The sequence below is a fragment of the Planococcus citri genome, chromosome 1 (genome assembly GCF_950023065.1).
Source record: "Planococcus citri chromosome 1, ihPlaCitr1.1, whole genome shotgun sequence".
NCBI classification, from domain to species: Eukaryota; Metazoa; Arthropoda; class Insecta; order Hemiptera; family Pseudococcidae; genus Planococcus; species Planococcus citri.
In genome coordinates this window covers 55,410,352-55,430,789 of record NC_088677.1, presented here as the reverse complement: position 1 = coordinate 55,430,789, position 20,438 = coordinate 55,410,352, and the positions used below count along the sequence as shown (strand labels likewise).

Genomic DNA, 20,438 nt, shown 5'->3' with positions numbered 1-20,438 from the left:
TTTTCCAAGAATCAAAATTTGGAAAATAGTGGGAAATTTAATTGGCCAAATAACTATCAAAATTTGGGTCAGTCTGAAGAAAAGAAGCCGCCCATTTCGTCTGCGCTACGTTGGCTGATTTATGTCAGTTTGCTGTCAAACGTTGATAAAACTTATAAAATTTGGCCTACATTTTTTGAATTTCTTATTTACGTATGATATCATCCTGAATTCCGGTATCTTTTCCTAAAATTTTCGAGTCTCATGCTGTTGCGTTTTCAAAGGTCATACGTAATTTCTATCTATCGTGTAATTTTCTCAATCAGAAGTGACGTTAAAAAATAGAGAAGATTTGTAAAAAATGATTAGGATTTTCTAAAAAAAATTCGTCACTCTGTATGTTTAATTTGTTAAAATTGATTGAAATGTTTTCGTACCGTGTGAAGGGTCACAAGATACACTTACTTTTAACAATAACATATAAATATACGATAAAATTAAAGAAAAGGAAAAGAAAAAGAAGAAAAAATAAGTGAGAGAAAAATGTAACTAAAAATAGGTATGTTTTTGTCATTTGTCCATCAGTGGTGTAGTTGAAATATCTCCTTGTGAGTGGATATTGGATCATCATTTTGTTTGAACATTTACGTATCATCTTTACGTCATCAACTATGATGTATTATTTCGAACTGTGGAACAAATAAATTTTTAGAATTTTTGAATTTTAATTTTAATGTATAATCTAGAAATTCGGCTTACTACCTTTTGAATAGGTCGAATTTATTCTATCTATTAGTAAAACTAGAAATAAGGGAATAATTGATTTTGATACATATTACTCTTTTTCCCGATTTTCTGGGTTTTGTAGTGATTCTCTGTGGTGAATACCAGAGCTAAAACTCGTCATAATCCCTGCAGCACGACGCACTTCGGGATCCTGCTCTGCTTCTTCAGCCCACGACTGTGTGCTTTGTAGTCTAACAGAGGGTTGAAGGGACTCTTCTGGTCTGCGTGGTTGGTCGCTACCATTGGTAATTCGGTGGCTTACTGGTCTCGAATTACTGATCTCGAAGGTGTCATCTGACGTTCGGCGGATCGTACAGCGCAAAGGTTCGTTTTCAAAATATTTCTTTGCAGCACTGGTTCGGATCGGTTCAGTGACTGTGATTGGTTGCGCTGTGTCTAAATTAACAAGTTCAAAATTTTTAGAAGTTGATGGGGTCGGATTATTGTCGACTTCCACCAAAGACAAGTTTGAAGTTGAATTGTTAATTTCAGTCAGATTATTAGAGTTAGAAGAGGTTTCAAGAGGGGAGGACCGAGGTATTTCGTTTGTAGTCAGGTTCATAGCTATTGGAGTTGCAGTAGCTGGGTGGTTGGTTACAGGTACGTCGGGTGGTGACATCTGAGTATCTTGTACCTTATTGACTTCTGGGATGAACTGTCTTCGAAGGGAATGCAGTACATCTTCATATACCGTGATTGGATAATACGGTCCTGCACTGTTCCATTCTGGTGTACAGTAATGGTTGAGTGTTTCGAATACACTTGGGATTCGAGTTATTTTTCCACCTAATGCTTGAGACCAATCATGATTAAGAGCATCTGAAATCTCAGTAGAATGAGTTAAATTGGTATTAGGATGTAGAACTAGAGGTAGTAAAATTAATTCAGACACGTTTAGATTTTTTAATACGGTGCAAAGTTTTTGCATATTTTCAAAAAATTGCTTGTATGGTGTACCACAGTGTACATCATACGTGCCTATTGATAACATTACCCTAGTAGGAAAGTCTTTGAAATTCGAAATGAACTTTACGAGGTCGGCAAGTAATAAGTCTTGTCGGTATAACTGTGTACTTACTGCATCAGCGTAAGGTTTACCTAGTGACAGATACTTAATAATGCTATAGACGTGGCCATCCCCTATCATAAAGATATTGTAGGTAAATAGTACTACGACATATGTCTCGTTGCTAACTTCGCATGCCGCCGCTGTGAATCCTTTAGGATAGGAGTTCAGAGGGTAGAAGGGAAGGAGTTCACTGGAATCCGTTCCGAAGCGAAGACGATATTTACGATGATTGTTCCCTTTTTCGGCTGAGGTACCCTTTTTCTGTTTCGGTGGCGGTATCTTTGCTCTCTTGGAAGCTTGGGAACCTGTCGAATCGTTTGAACTTTTCGAATTTTCGTCGTGAGGATGATTCGATGAGTCGGAGCTCATATGTCGCTTTTGGCTATTACTTTCTGAGGATGATCCAAGTGGATGAGGCGTCGAGGCGTACGGCGTCATGGTATAGGTATTATTGGATGGATTTGGAGGTATAGATTGATAGGTTGTATTGGGTACACGTACGAGGTTTTGATTGCATAGAAAAATCGGTGGAAGGTCAGGAGTTGGGGGTGGAACGTCCATCGGATGTGAGTACAAAGATGAAGGAGCAGTTTCGGCATGTTGAGGAATTGAGTAATTAGGTATCGAAGCGAATGACGTTGGCATTGGACTGTAGATAGGGGATTGGGGTCTATAGCCTAATGGGGTATACGGCCTATTAGGGGTATTTCTCGCACGAATACTTGCACACAAGTTGCTGTTTTGTTCATCAATCAACATGTTATAACGAGCTTGCAAATTCGTAAGTTCCCTTTGAATATCCTCATTCTGCGTCCTCAATGTCGTATTCTCAGTCGAAATCTCCGATACCGTGGCTTGTAATCGGGTATATAAGTCCCGTTGCATTGTCAATTGGTTATTTAAATCTCGCACCCTCGAATCGTTTTGCATATACTGCACAATTTTGGACGAATGTTTCACTACCGAAAAGTCAGTTCCACACAATTTTTCTCTACAACCTCGACGCATACAGGTTATAATTTTCATATTATGAGCAGTCTGCATACTATCGATGTAATAGTTGTAGATACAACTATAATGGAAAAGGTGTAGGCACTTTGTAATCGCGATTTTATCTCTACCTGTCACTACATCAGGCCCCATATGGGTCAATGGTCGAGAACATTTATAGCATATGATTTTGCAATGATTCATGATGCAATAAGTATTTTCCCCAAAAAAAAAAAATATTTGCAAAAAACAAGCAGTCCTATATATTGTAGTATACCACCGTGGGTTGCTACAATATAGTTACATATACGAGACAAATGCTAAAAATTGAAAGGCAAAGTATAAGCAAAGTAGAAAAAAGAGTCGATCTCACCAGATATTGAAGTAGATCCTCTCGGCACTGACTTCACTACATCTATGGTAGTCGATCCTTTTTGCTGGATACTTTGGACGTGATTTTTAACTATTTTGTTCTCATGAAAAAAATGTCCCTACTCCATTTTACATAAAATTCTTATCGCGTCTTACTCGCGACATTTACGCCTATTTGGAGACGAAGGGTAGATTATTTTGTCGAAAATAATGACCAAGAGTGTGAACAGATAGAGGTTTAAGACAGAAGATACAAAGTTACGCCTTTAAGTAATAAAATTTTGAGACCACAGAAACGTGATTTTTTGTTGTTTTGATTTTCTGAAAAATCGCTGGTCATAAATGTCATCGAAGGGATGGAGATTTCTAACAAGAACTGTCTCTGTGATGTTTTTCTCACGTACCAATGTCCAATATACTATTTTTGGGTTTTAAGTAATTTTTACTAATTGGACTAATCGCGTTTCGAAATAGGGAGAAAAAAGGTCAATGTATCGAAAACAATGTGTGTGGTTTACGCAGGCTGTCGCGCACCCTAGCTACCGGTTGTACGCGTAAGGCGTAGGGTCATTAAGTAGTTTACTTTTTACGAGCGTGTCACTGTGTCCGCGATCGTAAATGTGTTAACTAGGGTGGTTTCTTGTCTACTGTTGTGACAGTGATTGATTCAAGTGCTAAATATTTTCTCTGCGTAAACGAGGAGGGATACGTTTTAAATATGAATTATTTTATCTTTCTTTAGCGCTTTTGGCTGCGAAAGAACGTATTTCTATACCTATCTTATATCTACTATGTACATAAGAATAAAGCTATTTTACCAGAAATTAACATATCTGCATTGAGATTGCATTTACTCGAATCAGTTGCCATTATTTGTCTGATAATATTTCGAAAAGTAGGTCATGAAGTATAGATAGGTCATTGTACCATTGGTTCACTGATATCTGTGATGCAGTAATTTGCATTTTAAGAATGCAGGTTGAAAAGAACGATAGTTTTTTGTAGTATGTTTGCAAGGAGTGCAACATATTGTAATTTTAAATAGGCAAGCTATGGTTTGTGTGCTATGAGCATCCGTTTGTTTTTCTTATCGAGTTGTTAGCAATCGACAGAGTAAAAAAAAAATTGCTAGTGAATGCTCGAGTGTATGAGTATCCATTTATTGCGACATCGGGGCAATCGACATCGGGCAATGGGAATAAAAATTTTGTATGATAAATGAATACTCATAAATTTCTTTTCGTCTGTTTTTCTACTTCAATGGTTGAGGCAACTGACTGATTGGTGTAATCTGGTTATGCTGACGAAAATGTAATTTTTATTTGTTTTCGGGTGCTGGGGTGATCGATACGGTGTTCTTATTTATATGCCGAAATCAATAACCTCAGTTTTCGAATAACAATTCATGCGAATATGCCTACAATTAGTGTTTTGAATATTGCTATCGAATTATTACGATGTAGTGTGCGTGGGATAGCCCTGCAACATGTACCATCGAAATAATATCAATATTTCAACGGAGGACGCTGCAAGGTGATTCCACGTTTGTGCTGTGTTGATGTTGCGGCTATGTTGCATGTTGCATGGGGTTGATGAACTGGTTTTTAGGGTGTGTACGTATTTTCAACGCGTGTGTTTGAGAAATACGTCGCGTATATTTTTTATATTTTTATAGATTTTTAAAATTTTTCGTTTCGTATGATAGATGGGTATATTGTACAATTTGGGACAACTGACAGAGGAGTACCTACCTATCATGATGGTGTAGGGTTTACTTGGGTATTGGAATGACGTGTATGGAAAAGTGAATTTTTTATTCTAAAGAATCCCGTTTGTTATTATCGGGATTATCTACGACGTCGACTGTATTGGTTACGAATTGTTTCTTCCAATATGATTCAGATTGAGGTCGCCCTAATCTAGCCCTAACTCTATCAGATATACGGATGATTGGGAGGGGAGGATATCTTAGATTTCTTGCCCCAGCCTGTATATCTTCTTGGGACTGTGTTGCGGGTTGCTGAGTTTCCGCAAAACCTGAGTCAGGAGGGGAATTTTGAGATTTTTTAATTCTCCTAATAATGACTGGAGTAGGTGCTGTTTCAAGATTCTGGGATTCTGTTAGTACCTCTTGGGTCGAATTATTATCTGAATCTCGTTGTGAATCTGGCGAGGTGTTATCCTGGGATTCATTCTCCTTGTCTTTCTTGGGAGGTCTCCCTCGCCTCTTAGTTGTGATAGGGGGTGAATTCTCGGGTACCCCTTGAGAAGGTTGATCGTCTTCAGATTGAGACGACTGGCTATAGATGGTTTCTTGCGAATCATTCAAGGGGTTTTTCCTTGGTCTTCCTCTAGGTCTTTTCGTTGGTGAGTTGTTATCTACAACTGCCCCAGAAGAGGAAGGAGGTGGATTCGCGAGAGTTTCACCCTCCAGAAGTCGAGAATCTAACTCCTCGAGCGCTTTACGCTCGGCTCGGGCTTTTGCGCGATGTTCTCTTGCTGCTTTCTCAACTTCTTTTATTACAGCTTCAGAGGCTCGTTTGAAGTCTTTATTGCTTACTATGATTTCACTTGTGATGTCGTCTTCCTCGGATTTCGAGTTATTCTCATCTTCAGAGTCGTCCTCAGTATCATCACGATGATTTGTGAGGAAGTCTTTGATCTTCTGTTCTAGGGAACGATGATCGATGTGAGATTGAAGGCAAACTTCCTTTTTCAATTTCTCTAAATTATCTTTGGTAATAAAGAGAGTTAGTTGTCGGATGTTTGACACTCTGTCATCTGTGGCATCATCAGTGGGTGCTAGTAAGTAGCAATTTTGACCATTTCTCTGAATGACTATAAAGGGTCCTACTTTCTTCTGGTAAAGTTTAGCAGAAGTGCGCTTTTCTCGTGTCGATAATTTGTGGTTCGTCATGAGGACCCAATCACCTGGCTCAAAAAATGTCGGATCGAGATGTTTTTTGTTGAAAGAAGATTCTTCTTCAATTTTCTTAAGTCGTCGTTTTTCGCGAATGAAAGTTTCGACTATTTGACGTTGAGTCATATCGAAAGTTCTTTGATTTTGTTCTTCGGGCGTGTAAACAGCTTTCTTGGCTAGAGAATCAGCTATTATGTTAGTAAATTCATGCTTACGTGCGAAGAAATGAATAAACTCTACAGCTTCAAATTCTTTCTTAAGTTCTAGAATTTGTTTGAATAATTTCTCGTGGTGAACAGGTTTGTTCCTCGAGTTTTTCCAATTATTTGTCTGCCAAGATGAGCATGTATTGTTGAGAGCTTTAATTGCGTAATTTGAGTCGCTCAACAATTTGACTTTTGTAATCTCATTATCTTTCAAAATTTCCAGAGCTGTTTTGATTGCAATCAGCTCTGCCAGGTTATTAGATGTAGGATAGTCTGGGTGAGTTATGCGTTCCGAGACATTCATCAGGGATTCTGGCGCAAAACAAATCCCAATTCCTGCGATAGCATTGGCGTCGCCATTTTTCGAGCACGCACCATCGGCTGTGACTCGGACATAGCCATCCCTGTCTATAATTAAGTCTTTGTTTGAGTCTAGTGTTTGACCTAAACATTGAGCAACTGAAATAGACGGGATTTCTTGTTTTGCCATTTTATCGCGGAGTTTTGTGAGTTCACGATTAAAATTGAATTTCAATTTTTTGTGAGGGATTTGTGAGGTAATTTCATCAGGAATGCCCCACGCCTCATTCGGTTTAAAGCCGAATGATGTCGGGGTATTGTTCAGTTCGAGTTCGATTTCCTCAATTACGTCATACCATCCGAGGTGTGTACGTCGAGGGTCATGAGTGGCATTTGTCTTTACTCTAATTTTATCGCCTATGCTTCTCATAGTTCGCTCTACGGAGGAAGATTGAGGATTGTAGGCACTTGTGTGTGCCACTTGAATTTTATGGGATTCAAGTAAGTCATACCAGGCGTTAGATATAAATTGACAGCCATTATCAGTGATGACTTTTCTGATTCGAACTTTTTGATTTGTGATATCTTTAATGATAGTATCCATCTTCTGGCATACTGACTCCTTTTTGGTGTTATACAGAGTTCGTATCCAGGTACGGTTCGTAAAAACGTCTTTTGCTACGAGTAGATATTTTGGCTCACAGGCATTTGCAGGCAAGGGACCGAATATGTCGACAGATAGTACGTCGACAGATAGTACGTCGCCGAGTGCGTATGCTTCGATTTGAGCATATTCAATTATCTTATGTTTCGCGTAATTTTTTGTTAACTTTGCACACAATGCAAATGTTACAAACTTCTCGGATATACGCGAGAGAATTATTGTGGTAATAAATTCTCCTGAAAATTACATCGAGCTTATTGGCACCTACATGGCCGTAAGCACAGTGTAAATAATCAGCTGTGTCGAAAAATAACGTATCTGGCAAACATGGAACTCTGGATCCATATTCGAGTTTACGTAGAAGAATTTTCTCGCCTTTAGTATTTATAAAAAGTTCAAATTTCGACATTTTAGATTTTTGAATATCTCTTTGCTTTTTATTGTTCGCTGGAACTCTTTCCTCAAGGATTTCAATGATCTTTTTGCAGAATGGATCAGTCTTCTGATGAAAGGAAATATTTTTGAGTCGTTGATTGAGCTCAGAAATATTTTCATCTAGAAATTTGAGTTCGTAAGGTTTGATACTCGTCTCAAAATGGTCGTCTTCGACTGCTGTTGAATAATTTTCTTCTGAAGAAGAGTGTTCAACTTCGACACAATTTATCTCTAAATCAGGAGCTTTTATGTCGTAAAGCTTCTTGTTGGATGTGTTCATGTCGTAAATCAAGTCATAACAATTCAAGACAGTGATCCAGTGTGCTGCCTTTCTATGCGTCTGTGCGATTTCTCGGAATCGGTTTACAATAGGTAAAAGGTTCGACCGTACATGGATTCGTCGACCATGTAACCAAATTTGTAATTTTTGGACGCATTTTACGAGGCACATAATTTCGCGGTCAAAGAGAGTGAAATTTTTCTGGTGTTCTTTAAAAGCTATCGAGACAAATAGAATGATCCTCTTCTCTTCTTCCTCCATGTAAAAGAGAACACCATTCATTGCGTCATTTGATAGTTTTGTGTCGAGAAATAAATCGCCCTCTTTAGGTGCTTGTTGAAGTTTAAAGTCTTTGCGAAATTCAGCTTTGAGCTTTTCAAAAGCAGTTTGTTGGACTTCAGTCCACTCGACAGGTACGTCACCTTTGGTAAGTTCGTAGATGGGGTTAACAATTTGCGAATATTCGGGTATAAAGTCCCTATATAGACCTGTATTCCCTACCAAAGCCAGTATATCATTTTTCTTGGAGAGTGAGAATTTACCTCTTTTAGTGTGTTTCTTCTCAAACTCGTCCAATTTCCTAATCTTTTCGCTTTGTTTTCCAACGCCTTGGTCGGAGATAACAAAGCCTAAATGGTCTGCACAATTACGAAAAAATTGGGTTTTAGTCGGGTTAAGTGTTAGACCATGTTCGCGAATTTTTTGGAAAACTTTTTCTAGTCTGGCGATAGTTTCTTCAAAGTCTTTGCCTGATATTTTGATATCGTCAACATACTTTGTGATTCCGTCTTCATTGTCGATCACTTTATTGATCATTAGGACAAATTCACCAGAGGAAATTTTAAGTCCATAGGGGAGTCTTATAAATTCAAACACCTGCCCCTCGACTTGAAAAGCTACAAATTTTCGCGACTCTGGGTCTAAGACTAATTGCCAAAAGCCAGCTGTGAAGTCGAGTGTGCAAAATAGTCGATCTCCAGCATTGTCGTAGATCTTGCTAGAGATGGTATTCGGCTCCGTCAATACATTAATGAGGAATTTATTCAATTCGTTTGCATCGAGGCAGAGGCGAATGTCACCATTCTTCTTCACAACTGGTGCTAGGGTGTTTATATAAGGTGAATGTGAATATTGAATAATTTCGAGTTCAAGCATTTTCGCTATGGCGCGACGTAATACTGGCAATAGTTTTTTGCTAGGTCGAAATTTTTCACCTCTCCAAGGTTTTAGATGTTCACCACCTTCTGGGAAGTTAAATTTCACCTGTTCACCTGAATACATTCCAGGATTTAAATCGAAAATATCGTAAAATTTTTCTAATCTCTCGAATCCTTGAACAGATTGCTCTTGTGTAATTGAACCATTAGCAACTGCCATTTTTAAATCTTTTCGTAAGTTTTCTCGGAAAGTTTTAACCGCGGTCATTTTATCCTCGATAATTTCTCGTTGCACTTCGGTGAATTGTGCATTAACCATATCTTCGTAAATTTGTGGATAATCGTCTTGATTTATCGTTACGAGGGAATACACAGTAAGTGCATTTTGAAATTCGATCGTGGGCATAAATGGGATAGTGAATTCTTTGAAAAATTCAGGTTCACATTGTAACTCACGTTTGTGAATATTTAATGACATGCGGAAAAATTCCATGGAAACTCTACCCATTAAAAATGAAGTTCCGGGAGCATCCATTATATAGAATGGAACGCTCATTAATGCTGGTCCTAATTTCATTAAAATTTCGGCCATATGGGTGGCAGCAGTAATTATCGTATTATCTGCTAGTTTCAGTTGGACTCTCTTCTTTAATTTGATAAATTTGATGAACTGGGGGGCTTCCTTCAACAGTGTTTTTACTACTAATTTAGTGAGAACATTTGGAAGTGCCCCCGTGTCCAATTGTAATGCCAATTTTCTATTTCCAACAAATACTGGCACAACGCATGCAGGGTCGTCTGTGCATTGTTTTACAATTTGACGTGAGATAAATGGCATAGGTTCATTATCTTGAATTATTGCATTATCGATTGCGTCAATGTAGGAAGTATTTTGTCGTTTTGGATTTATGAGAGGTTCTTTATTTTTACGTTTTTTAGCATGTTTTTGAAGCGATTGGTTAATTTTGGATGAAAATAGCTCGCCTAAATTTTGAGAAGATTTTGAGCGAGGGTCGTTTTGCAGTTGTCTAAATGCTGCTCTTACGATTTTTCGTGGTTCAAAATTTTCCTGATTCGTATTCAAAGTTATTTGATTGACTGGTATAGTTGTCATTCCCCAAATTTCACCTTGAGTGTTGGTGAATTTTTGTTCTTGTTCCATTGAATCAACGTGTTCGACCCACGCTTCAAAATTTCGTTGGCGTATCATTTCCATGATGATGGAATTACGAACATCGCGGTATTCAAGAATTGAAGGGAAATAACGTCTTAGTGCTAGTATATAATGGAACTTCTGTTCAATAGGCTGAAGTTCTCTACGATTCCCTAGTTTGGGTCGTGTATAAAATCTTCCTTCATCGCACATGACTTCAGTTTGTAAAAATCGCATAGCGGGGTTTTTCCAAAAAAGTACGCTGGGATGAGAAGCGACACGAGCGTATATGTTTTTGAAATCGATGTACCTATACAGCTTAACATCGGGTTCTTCAATATTTCGCGGTTTGACTAGGGGAAATAAGAGAATTATTTTTTCAGCATGGTGATAGCCTAACAGTAATTCAATTATATTGTTCAATTGTTGTTCAATTACTCGATACGGTTTGCGCGAGAAATTGAATTCTAATTGACCTGCAGAAAGTATGAAATTTGAGTAGGGTTTAAATTCGACTTTCAATAATCGGTTGTATAGTTGTTCAAGTGGAATTTGGTCGCGTAAATAATCAGGTAGATCTTTCGTTATTATCATTTCTCCGCGTGCCATATAATGGGCTAAACCATCGCCAACCCATATATATTGGTTCAAGATGTCTCTAAATGGGGCTAACTTAGCACTAGGAACTGCCCCCGGGCTGCCTAGTGATGATCGTTTCCCGCATCGGAGCTGTCATCTTCCTCATCACTCGGATCAGGGGAAATCATCGATGTTACTGAGCCTACTGCCAAAGTTATTGATTGAAGATCTAACTGCTCTGGTTGCTCCTCAAATAGTTCGTTGAGATAATTACATACTGAGACTGTTTCACCTAAGTCTTCTGGGTCGTTATTGACGATAACATATTTATTGGCTTTTTCATCGAATTCTACAGTTTGAACCGGAGCGGGAGGAGTACGCGGAGGTCTCGATTTATTATTGGTGATTAAATTACCGAATTTATCGACATTGAAAGGTTTTGAATTTGAATTAAATTTTTGAGGCGTACCTTGATTAGAGGTTTGACTAATTTTCGGAGATTTGGGCTTATCTTTGGGATAAGTTGTTGGAGATTGATCGGCTGAATCTTTTGGATTTTCAGTAGAATTGCCAGAGCGATTATTACGATAATTGTTATTATTAGGTTTCCTAGCTTTTTGAGATAGCATATCCCATAAGTTTTGCAATTGTTCCTGAGATGGATACGATTGCTGTCTAGGTGCCTGAGGTGTGTATGGTTCGGAATTCGGATATCTACGAGCTCGAGAGAGGGTTATTGGGACCTCATTTTCTGTATCAATTTGAATTTCTGTCAAATTTGATAATTTTTCGATAAATTGATCCAAAGTTTGCCCTTCTTCCTTGAGCTTATATTGATATGGCTCGGGGGTTTTATTAATGAGTAATTGAATAAGGTCCTCCGTATAACCATGACAATGATGGGATAGAGATCGAGCCCATCGAATCATTTTATTTGCCATATCTTTTATATTTTCCGCGGCATTAAAATGGTATTTGCAAAACTTCATAGCCTCATTTTGAGCCCTCCTGTCCCAATAATAATTCAAGAATTTCTTTTTCAACTCGTTGAATCGATAGACGTTACGGACTGTTTCCAAAAATTCCTTGGCATTTCTTGTGCAAATTACCTTTTTGAATGCGAAAACTTTATGATCTTCAGCTGCATTAGCGTAAGAAAAATATCTATCGAAATCGTCCAAAAATTCGTGCGGAAAATGTAATAATTCATCCGAAAAATAGACACCTGCATTTTTTACAGAACCTGGATCTATTGGATTGGTTTTTACTTTGTTTTGTTTGATCATAGGTAAATGGCGGATTGCGGTTTTGATGAAATTTACTTCGTCAGAAAGTTTATTACACTCATTTGATTCGCTATGCATTTTTGTGACAAGTTCAGAAATTTTTTGGAGGTTGGAAGAATTATCAGAAGTTTCGGATTTTGTTTCAGTAATGATAACCGAGGTTTCATTTAATTTATCAGTTATTTCTTTTAGCCAATCATTAGTACATTCAGCATGTTTAGACTGTTGAATCGAAACGTCTTGTATTTTATCGTTTAAATAAATCGCGGCGTTTTTCGCTTCTTTCGCATAATTTTTGGCCTTAATAATTTGCTGATTATTAATTTTGAAATTCGATTTCACTTCTGAGTGAATTTTGTCATTCCAATCCCAAGTAGTTTTAAAAGTTTCGTAAACTTCCTCGTCAATAAGATCCTTAAATGATTCGGGGTCAAATGGACGCGAATATTCCTGAGTACCGATACCTTCATCGGAAGGTGTATTCAAATTACTATCTTCCTCAACTGGACACGCTTTGGAGTACATTTCAGGTTGATCACCACAAAACGATTGATCTGAAGTATGACTCTCTTTGTCGTTCATATTCAAATCAGAATTCATTACGCGATTGGGCTTGAGACTATTAGTGCCTAAGTCCAATGAAATAAACGATTTGTTTTTACTTACTCTACTGCGAGTGCTTAAGGCTGGTGGAGTATTCATAAACGCGAAGTGCTTTACGAAAGAGTACTGCAACCCACGGCGGAAAAACGTAGTATGAATTTCTTGTGGCAAGTGAAAGAATATTTAAGAAAAAGTTAAAGAGACCTGACCATGTAGTGGGAGGCCCTAACATTCCAATAGTTTCTCACCCCTTTTTTTATAAGTTGTCGCCTTGGGTCATTAAATAGGAAAAATCTGACAGATTTACGACTTCGGCACGTGCCTCTAACTAAAAGAAGGGTGACACTTGTTGCATATTTGTACATAACAATTAGTATTTATGTACCCTGTCCTAATAAATACTTCGGTGAAATCTTTTTAAAATAAGCCGCCGGTGGTGGCGGGGTTGGTGGAGGTGAAAATGTACTTGAAGTATTCGAATGCACTTCCAAGAAATTCCTACATTTTTTCCCTTTAAGTTGCAATACTATTCGATAATGCGATCCACGAGGGAGGGATCTACGCCCTCTGAGCTAAGTCTAGGCTGATGGAATTCTCTCCCCTTGGTAAAGAATTTATAAAAGGGTGTTTCAAGGCCAAGATCTAGCGGCATGTGTACGAATATTGCACCAAAAGTAGTAACTTAAGAACAAATATTTCTAACCCTAAGTTATTTAGCTACTTCGTTTTCGTAATTTTTTCCTTCCATATAGTTCGAAAAAATGTCTAAGTAGCAGGCTGAGAGAAAAGTAAATTGATTTTTCTATTTGGTAATTATATCTATGTTTCAATAATTACATGATTATCTCGTCTCGCCACTGCAAGCAGCTTGGAAACAAGGTAAAAAAAATATAAATTATGCCTAGAAATAATTTAAGTATTGTAAAGTTTATCAATTCGACTCTGATTGGACTCAGAAAGATGTTTAAATGAAAAAGAGTCAACAAAACAGTATCAAGAATTGAGATAAAAAATATTGCACTAAATTTCCTAAATTTTATGCTTATTTCTTACGCATGTCCTATTTCAATGTTGTTTCATTTCCGAGATTAGTCGGCAAAAAACACCACTAAAATAAGGTAAGAAAGTGTATTGTATTTTTTCAACTTAGTAAGTTTTCACTTTATGCTTAAAAAAAAAAAAAAAAAAAAAAACTTACTACATGCGTCGAAAAAATACAACACACATTCTGGTGGGATTTTGATAATTTCTGTACACGAATGTTCACAATTATCAAATCCATGCGGTAACCTAGTGTTTATAGACTAAATAAATTACGCGAAAAGACACCCTCTTTTTCATTGAGAAGTGTTGATTTTTAATGGTGCTATGGTACATTAAAAACGTCACGTTTTCCTATGCTACTGGGTTCATTCACACTCGACATCGTAGCTCCTCTGTCTGTGAAGGACACGATGCGAGATCCCTAACCTAGTCACCTATTTAATTTTGGAACTATTCGTCTCGAAAATATTGCGACGTTTTGGTCAATTTTGGGGGTAATTAATTTCGTCTATAATTATGTTATCCTAAGTAAGGTTAACTAACTAGGCTATTAGGTAAGTTTTATCCTCATTTCGACACTGTTTTCTTCTAAAGCATGCAGAAAAATACCTGTCAAGAAGCGAGGTGAAAAGATTTTTAAAACTATGCTTAAATTTTCTAATTTAGTGACTAATTTTTTAGCCATCGTCAGATTTCGTTCCAATCGGTTCTCGAAATACTGGGACTGGTAAGATATCAATGACGAGGTGAAAATTTAAAGTTAGATATTTCTAAGTGAATTTTTCTCAACTTTTAGCATACATTCCGCCCCGAGGTTTGGAGAAAATGCTAAATGAGTAAAAAATCTAAGCATAATTTTATATTTAGGGTAGAATTCGTAGTAAGTCCAGACATTTGCCAAACCCGTCTGCAGTGAATATAGTGAGATTTATCCAAAGCTAACCAAAGATTTCAATTTCTTGAAAATCAATGAAAGTGCGATCTACACACCAGGTATAGTTTCAATGCTAGGTGCTTAATGTAGATCTCCTTACATTTTTTGAGGCTAACCAAAGATTTTCAGATGGCAAGACTCACTTAGGAGGCTAACTTCTAAAAGAAGCGCAATGAGAGTGCAAAGGGCCTCTGTGAGTATCTCAACCTTAAGGAAATCAATGAAAGTGCGACCTACACAAAAGATATACGTTAATACCAATTGCTAATGTAGGTCTCCCTAGAGTCTCGCACTCTTGACCCGAAAAATGAGGACATTAGCGACCCATTTGATTTTCAGTTGGTACAAAGTATCCGTGTTGAAAATCAGCATTTTTCGTTTCAAAAGTTTGAGAGTACCCTTTTTCCAACAGACGAAAAGAACAAAGTTCAAACTTTCGCTGATTGGAAAATTCATCTACTTGTGAGCAGAATTAGAGGAAATTAATCGACTATTTTTATTCGTTTCACAAGTAGGAGACTCTAACTCCAGGCTCCTTTAACTGAAAATTACGTGAATTTTTAGTTAAAAGGTAAAATATTTTCCTTAATTCACTACAACGTGAGTCTCAAAGTGTAGACTTACTAACCCATCTTTAATTTATAAATAAATTAAAACACAGGTCCCACGTTCAGGCGCCAAAATAATGTAATAGGGTAATCTAGAGTTTCTGCCTGTAGATGATGGTGATTTTAATTTATACCATACGGGGGAGAATAGAAATATTCCTTAAAGGGGGAATATTTGCGAGTACCTAGATAGCTCAGAAGGGTGGTAGTTTTCCTAAACTGCCCTATACGTCATTTAAAAAGTATATACCTAATAAATACGAATTCTGTAATATTTACAAGGTATATTTACAGGTTTTTACATAAATTCATTTGACCTACATGATTCTACATTTAATTACGATAAAGGTCCCTAATGAATTTAAAACGAAGATAGATCTTACCATACGTGTGATGGTATAGATCAGCATATTTTCATCAATAGTCCAAAAAATATGAAACTTCATCCTACCCCATCTCCGAAGGTGTAGGATTGCTAAATTTTGCTTAAACTAATTTTATTTACACGAGAAAACATCATTTAAATTAGTCATCATAGATTATGACGCCTTGCTCGTAATCTATGCGAAGTGAATACAATATTAAAAGGAAGTAAGTGTATCCTGCTTACCACAAACTGTACGCGTTTTCCATCTCTTTCCAGGTGGCTCACCCAATACTACGAGCCGTCGATGGAACTTAACCAAATGAAACACATTTTAATTCTTTGCCCATTTCGGTGATGTCCGGATACATCCCAAAATGTCAAAAAGGTACACTCGTTATTAACCGTGAATATTTCGGTTAATCTAGGTTGGATTGAAACATTATCCATCAAACGATGAGATGGAAAAAACGAAAGAACTTCTGCCATGAACTCCGAATAGATGTCCATGGCTTAAATTTTATCAAAGATGACGATAGAACTGACGTACGCGCGATATCAGAGCCAAAGTCCGGAGACTAGATTTAGTTGCCGGAACCATGTCCGAAAGCATCCAAAAATCATCACAATCTCTCTGCTAGCAGCTTCGAGATCTGTATTATAAAGACGCTATGAAATGGTCAAATCCCTACCCTTATTCTGGGGGACCAATAGCGTACTTGCTAAGTACACATAAATTAGACAATTTATGTGGCTTTACTAATTAATGGCCAAAATCCCTATTTCGGCCTATAAACGTCAAAGGCTGTCAAGAACTGTCAAGGGCTCGCGAACCCTTCTGCTTTTACGTTCGCCGACTCGCGGGTGCGGCCCTACGTGCGCGAGCAGATCGCGAGTACATCGAGTACTTAGCCTATCTAAAGAATTTACACACGTTCCCAACATTTCATTATAAGGGGTTCCTATTATAAGCACTACCTTCGGCAGTGGGGCCAATCTGCCCTCTGTCAAGGTAAAATGGATTCTGGTGTAAATGATTGTTTTTGGTAAACGAGGTGTCGTTTCCATATGAATTGAACCCCCCGAACACGAATATGACGTCCAATTTTATGTTACGCTCATCCATACCCCTCCAGTGCCTCTGCCCCCACCGCAATTTCTACTACATAAATATCAAAAGTTGAGCTATTTTCATAATTGTTGGTGTCGTTTACATATGAATCGAACAGCCCGAACACGAATCTGAAATTCAATTTCATGCTACCTTCATCCACAGCCCTACAGTGCCTCTGCCCCACCACAGTTTTTACTATTAAAAGTTGAGCTATTTTCATAATAATGGTGTCGTTTCTATATGAATCGAACATCCCGAACAGGAATATAAAGTCCAATTTTATGCTACCCTCATCCACACCCCTCCAGTTCCAATTTAGCTCAGAACGTGGACAAAATTTTGAGTACCAAACTTTAAAGTTACCTATGAAAATCAGTCCACACAAGCTAAGCTAGAGGCTCTAGAAGGGATTGAAATTTTGAAATGGGGTGAATTTTGATTACATTTTTTTTGTGCGTTTTACTGAATAATATAATACCTACTTACTTATAATTTTTCAAAAAAAAAAAAAAAAAAAAAAAAAACGCGTAAATCACTGAAAATAGACAATTTTGGATTTTCCAAAAATTCTCCGAAAATCTCAATCTTATTCAAATTGGAGACGAACACCTGTAATAGTTTGATTCCTTGACAGAAGCAACAGAACAGTTTGAAAATTTTTCCCTCTATAGTTTGACATCGTTTCTGGAAATTTTTGATTTTTTTAGTGATGTAAAAATCCCTAAAGAAAAGTGGAAAAATTGCAAACCTTGTTTTTTCCTCTTCTTCTAAATTAAAATGGATAGGTAGGTATTCCTATGTACGATCAAAATTTTTTCCAAAAATATTGGTTCAAAAAACAAAAAAGTCTTTTTTTTGTATATTTTATTTTAAATTTTAATGCGATAGAAAAAACGATGGCACCGACGCACCCTTGGCTACGCCAATTATCGAGAAGGATTTTCTAAAGAACACTTTCAATTTCTATTGTCAATTTCAGAATATTTTGAGTAGGAGACTAGAAATTTTTCCCACAGTCTTTATTGACATCACACCACATCTTTTTTCCGGACAATGGTTTTGAATCAAAACAAAACTGAATGAGCAATAACGTATGGGTTTGGATTATTAAAATGAGCCATAAATAAAATCTTATTCACTTTAGTGCCGATAGCTTCTAAAATTTTGAAGGTAGGTAAGTGGGCCGTTTTTGAGGAAACTTTTTTGGTTCATTTTTGAAAGTTACAACAGGAAGAAGAAAATATTTCTTGAAATGTTAGAAAAACCAAAATTATTATCTCGGATCAATTTGGCAACGTCGCAGTCTGCATGATAATTCACCTCAAAATCATTAGTTCTAACCAGTGTTGCCAGGTTGGGCGATAAATCGCAAATTGGGCGATTTGAACTTGCAGTTTTGCGGTCAAAAATTGTGCTTTCGCGAATTGGGAGAGTTGGGCGATTTGAGATTTTTTCGTGTTTTTTTAGTTTTTGTATGTTTTTGATGCTTTTTATGGTATTTTTTTTGCATTTTCAATGCAATTAAGTATCATAAAAATTTTCGCCCTCGCTTCGCTCGGGCAAAAATGCCTTTCTTCTATTTGTGAAACGGATCTTTATGACCATATTTTATGAACGTTACCAAAAAATTGCTTGATTAGATGGTGAATTTTTCTCAAGTTTTTCTAGTAAACGAATACAAATTGTGTAATTTGATAAAATGATAAATCAATACTTGTGGAGAATCTGAACCCAATCTCTTAGTTTAATTTTCAAAAGTTTAATCTGTCTCCATTTGAGTTGGTTTGACTGAAATTTTGATTTCAAACACTCTAATTGCTTTATGGGCAATTTAAAACGCCCAAATTTGGGACTTGGCATCTCAAAAATTTGGTAGAATGGTTAAAAATGGTGATGAGGCGATTTTGGGCGATTTCAGGAGGAAAATCTGGCGATCTGTGCGCATACTTACCTGGCAACACTGGTTCTAACAAAAATTTAGAACCGTGTAGAAAAATTTCTTCTACATTCGTTACTCTATGTCACCCGAATTAATTAATTTACTCGCAATGTAGGTATTTCATTCGATTTATCACTAATTTACCTTAAAATTACCAATTCTATCAGCAATTACGCCGGCTACCGGTGGCATCAGTATAGCTACACAAGGCGTTAACGCCGACATGATAGCAGTTTCTTCGACATTTATACCCAGCTCTCTCATATGAATAGTTAAGTAAGGATACAGAACAAACACAGCTGAAAAATTTCAAACAAAATATCCATCAGATTCAATTAATGATAATCGAAATAGATAGATTAGGTTACCTATAGGTAATAAGGTAGGTACTCACTCGAAGCATGAACGAAAAACACCATCTTCAAGGAGAGTAACTCCTTGTATTTGAAATCATCGATGATACGTTTGAAGAATCCTTTGGCGTACCTCTTCATTGTTCTATCATGAATGTACGTAATCTTAGTACGAAGAACTTTGGCGATTTTTCTCGTCACCTTATAAATATTCTGCAAGAATTTCCAAATCCACAAAAGGCCTTTGGTCAGCTTGTGGCAACCTCTGATACATTTCTCTGCGAACGAGAACACAGCCATGATTACAATTGGGAAGATACGAGTATTCATTTTTAAAGCTATACGAGTATAACGCGAATACAAATTTCAATATTTTGGTAAAATCGAGGGGAAGAAAACACGTGATTTGTTATGTACGTATGCTTCATACACTGTTGTGACTTGTGAGTTGTAAAGTGTGAAAGTTTATTACCTACTGCTTCTATGTATATTCGTACTGATAGGTTATCAGTTGCTGTAGTTTTTAATGACAAATTTAACGATGGTAGCTTTGAAAAAAAATGTTATTATTTTTTTTTATTATCTGTCAAGTTGATGTTTTTTTATCTCAACTGGTGCATTATTGATGCTACATACAAAATTGTTTTTTGAATTTTCAGATATTTCAATACCTACCTATACTTAATCAATTATCGCGACATCCATTAACGGTGTGAAATACGGCGAGATACCTCCGGATAACTCATTTAACCACCCATGGAAAGTTAATTAACTGATTTATAATTGGAATGAAAGAATGTATAGGTAAGAGAAAGCGATATCTAAATATATTTATTTTTTGGTTGAGGTCAACTCAAGTTTCTGTAAATAGCTTGGGTGAGTTTTTTTTTGTTTTTTTTTTTGCATGTTTTATCATCAGTGTAATAGATAAGTGCTTATCTTCAATTTATAATACACATTGACCATACCAAAAAAAATTGTGCTCTTTTATCAGTTAAATCTACACGACGATTGTGAGTCTTGAAAAAAAAAATTGTCGTGGTAGGAACTGTTTAAAAAGAAGTAGGTACATATAAAAATGGAAAGATGCACGCGGAAAAAACTTGGAACTGATTAACTAAAAAAAAAAAAAAAAACATACTCAAGTATTTAGTAAGCAATAAGTATCACGTTTGTCAATTAGGTATCGCCGGGCATGTTATCTAATTAAAATTAAAAACAAAAAATTCTATGCAACTACAAATTAGCTTATTTAATTGCCTGTACAACTTTAATTTCTCTGTATTTTTTTGTATTTACAATA

At 36.7% G+C, this 20,438-nt stretch overlaps 1 protein-coding gene across 1 annotated transcript in view; it reads right to left on the bottom strand.

Moving 5' to 3' along the window:
• Nucleotides 1-20,438, bottom strand: part of LOC135832891 (major facilitator superfamily domain-containing protein 6-A-like) — a 37,951-nt gene that overhangs the window by 8,495 nt on the left and 9,018 nt on the right. The window contains exons 2-3 of the mRNA XM_065346421.1: nucleotides 19,177-19,413; nucleotides 18,927-19,081 (exon numbers count right to left, since the gene is read on the bottom strand). Of these exons, the coding sequence (XP_065202493.1) occupies nucleotides 18,927-19,081; nucleotides 19,177-19,276 (255 nt within the window). The 5' untranslated portion in view covers nucleotides 19,277-19,413. The remainder of the gene's footprint in view (nucleotides 1-18,926; nucleotides 19,082-19,176; nucleotides 19,414-20,438) is intronic.